At 38.7% G+C, this 2674-nt stretch overlaps 1 protein-coding gene across 1 annotated transcript in view; it reads left to right on the plus strand.

The window, feature by feature from the left end:
* The window catches only part of BCAS3 (BCAS3, microtubule associated cell migration factor), a 545610-nt gene that overhangs the window by 196708 nt on the left and 346228 nt on the right, over positions 1–2674 (plus strand). The window contains exon 15 of the mRNA XM_019511118.1: positions 2137–2401. Coding sequence (XP_019366663.1) covers positions 2137–2401 — 265 coding nt within the window. The remainder of the gene's footprint in view (positions 1–2136; positions 2402–2674) is intronic.

Here is a 2674-nt window from a genome sequence, read left to right on the forward strand (position 1 = left end):
CAGGCTGATATTGAAATGCTTATTAATTCTTTTCTTTTTTTCTGGCTTCATGCTGATGGGGGTTTTTTGTTTTTGCTTTTATTCTTCCTTTTTGAGCCCTTAATCCATTCTGAGCCATTTGAAAAGGTGAAACTCTTTGTAGGCAAACGAGGGGCTTGAAACTGCTCGTGGAACGGCTTTATACCAGTAATACTTGCATCACCGAAAGTGCTAAACCTGTCAGATTTCTGGGAGGCTGTTTTAACTTTGTCATTAGCAGATCATTTGGACGTGTCACTGTAATTGAAAAGAGCAGGTGTGTAATGGTGTTTTTTTGGTTTATCTGTGTAATGTTGATGAAGCATTTTGTGTAGTGACAGTCTGTCAGCCAAATATCTTGTCACAAGTCACAAGACTTAAATCCCTTTATCTCGGAGGCTTCAGGGCTCAGTTGGAAACTTCCACTTAGATGAAGACTTGGTGCTTTTGTCTGGAATATTTGGAGTGCATTTCTGGAATATTTTTCAAGATTGTATCAGTGTTTACTACAATTGGAGTACCTAGTGTATTGTAAAACTGGCTTCAGTGAAAACTCAAAGACTTTTATTTAGCTTATGTTGTTTAATGATATAATGAAAACTAATCCTTCTCCTCTATGTGTTTTGCCATGTTAAATCCCACTTATGTATAGACTTCTTTTTAACCAGCTTTTACCTTTTTAAAAATATTTGTCTTAGAATTGTTTTAGGACTTTCTTTGGTAAATCATTTTAAACTAGACTACTGTTTTCCTTGAGTTGTCTGCCAGTACTGTGTTGGACACATAGTATAATCTCCTTTTTAAAGCAGTCTTTAAGGAGCAGGGATTTGTTTTCCATCAAGGTGTTATGTAAAGCATGCTTAGAAATGAATTTAATCTTCTGGGGGCTTTCTTTGTGAGATCCATACAAAAAGTAAAATGATCCCGATGTATTTAACAAAATATATTTTCTTTTGTCTCAATTCTAGATGATATTTAGGGAAAAGTTAAAAAGGAGCAAGTAGTCTACATGTGCATTAAAAAAAAAAGCATTGAGCCAGTCTGATTGGAGCTTTCTCTTTTAATTAATCAATTAATTTCAGCAGTTTTAAGGGATCCCTTGTGGGTGTGTAAGGGAATTGTATGTGTGCAATGTATTTATTCATTATAGTCTGACTATAGGTGGTGTTTTTCATCTTAAGATATAAAAGTGCTTTACTAGGAAACATGCTCTCCCCTCTATGAGTTAAGAGAAGCATTTGCCTTTGGTGGGCAAGCTGAGACAGTATCAGAGACCAACATTTTTCAGAAGTGGCCACTGATTTGGGCGTCCACAACTTTTGGGGGTCCAGTTTGTGTTTGCTTGAGCCTGACTTTCGTAAGTGCTGTGCATGTGCAGCTGCCATGTATTTCAGCGGGACTCATGGGTGCTGGCAGCTCTGTATCTACGGCCCAGTATTTTTCAAATTGGGCATCCAAAAAACAAGAGATCTCTTTTGAAAAGTTTGGCGGTAGCATTTAAATAACTAGTCAATGCTTATGCATTTAGATCCAGAGCCAAAGAGTAAACTCTTGAATCCTAACTCTTAGTTCTTCCTTGTAACCACGAGACCACATCAGAATGGTTGGCATGAATAGACAGTTTTTGTTGGTAATTATTTACCTCTTATTTTTCATGTTTCCTGAGAATGAAAATGAGCAAGTAAATAATGTGTTCATTGCGTGCTGCTAAGCATATAGTTGTAATAGTTTCCTGAATCTTTTCTCTTTTGGAAACAAATTCAATTAAGAAATTGCAGTAGGCTCCTGTGGCTTTGTGTGGGATTCTGCATGGCAATTTTTTTATTGAGTTGGGACCTTACTTAAGAGAGAACTTTCAAAATACTATCAATAATACTCTTTACTGCTTCAAGTAATACACACGGTATGGAATGGTACTGAAACAATATTAAAGCTGTAGCAAAGGTCTTTGACTTGGCTTCATCACAAATATATAACCAAAGCCATTGCTCCTAACTTAAATTGAGTTTGCATTTAATGTATCTGATTAATTTCTTCAGTTATAACATGATAATTCACTTGCTGTCAGAGCTGTGTGAAACAGTGGCTACATTTCCATTTAATTTTCCCTTTCTCCAGGTACAAGATATATCTTTCAGCCATGACTGTCGTTGGGTAGTGGTCAGCACTCTTCGTGGCACTTCCCATGTTTTCCCAATCAATCCGTATGGCGGACAGCCTTGTGTTCGGACACACATGTCTCCCCGAGTGGTAAACCGCATGAGCCGCTTCCAAAAGAGCGCAGGGTTGGAGGAAATTGAGCAGGAGCTGACGTCTAAGCAAGGAGGTCGCTGTAGTCCTGTCCCAGGCCTGTCAAGCAGCCCATCTGGATCGCCTCTCCATGGTAAATTCCATTTTTCTTCTATATTGTCAGGACAGTCTATTCCCCTGAATCTCTGAGGCACAGATCCTGAGATCTGTTTAGGCACAAACCCCCTATTTACGTGCCGACGTCAACAGGAGTCAGATGCCTACATGTTTCTGAGAATCTCAGCCTAAGCGCCTTCTGGAGTCTCCCGTGCACAGTGGTTGTCAGTAGATTTGGGGGGGCAGAAATGAATTTGCTACAGATTTTGCTAAATTTGCATTCAGATAAATCTATATTTGCACATGATGC

This window comes from Gavialis gangeticus, unplaced genomic scaffold (genome assembly GCF_001723915.1).
Source record: "Gavialis gangeticus isolate Ggan-Ray unplaced genomic scaffold, GavGan_comp1, whole genome shotgun sequence".
NCBI classification, from domain to species: Eukaryota; Metazoa; Chordata; order Crocodylia; family Gavialidae; genus Gavialis; species Gavialis gangeticus.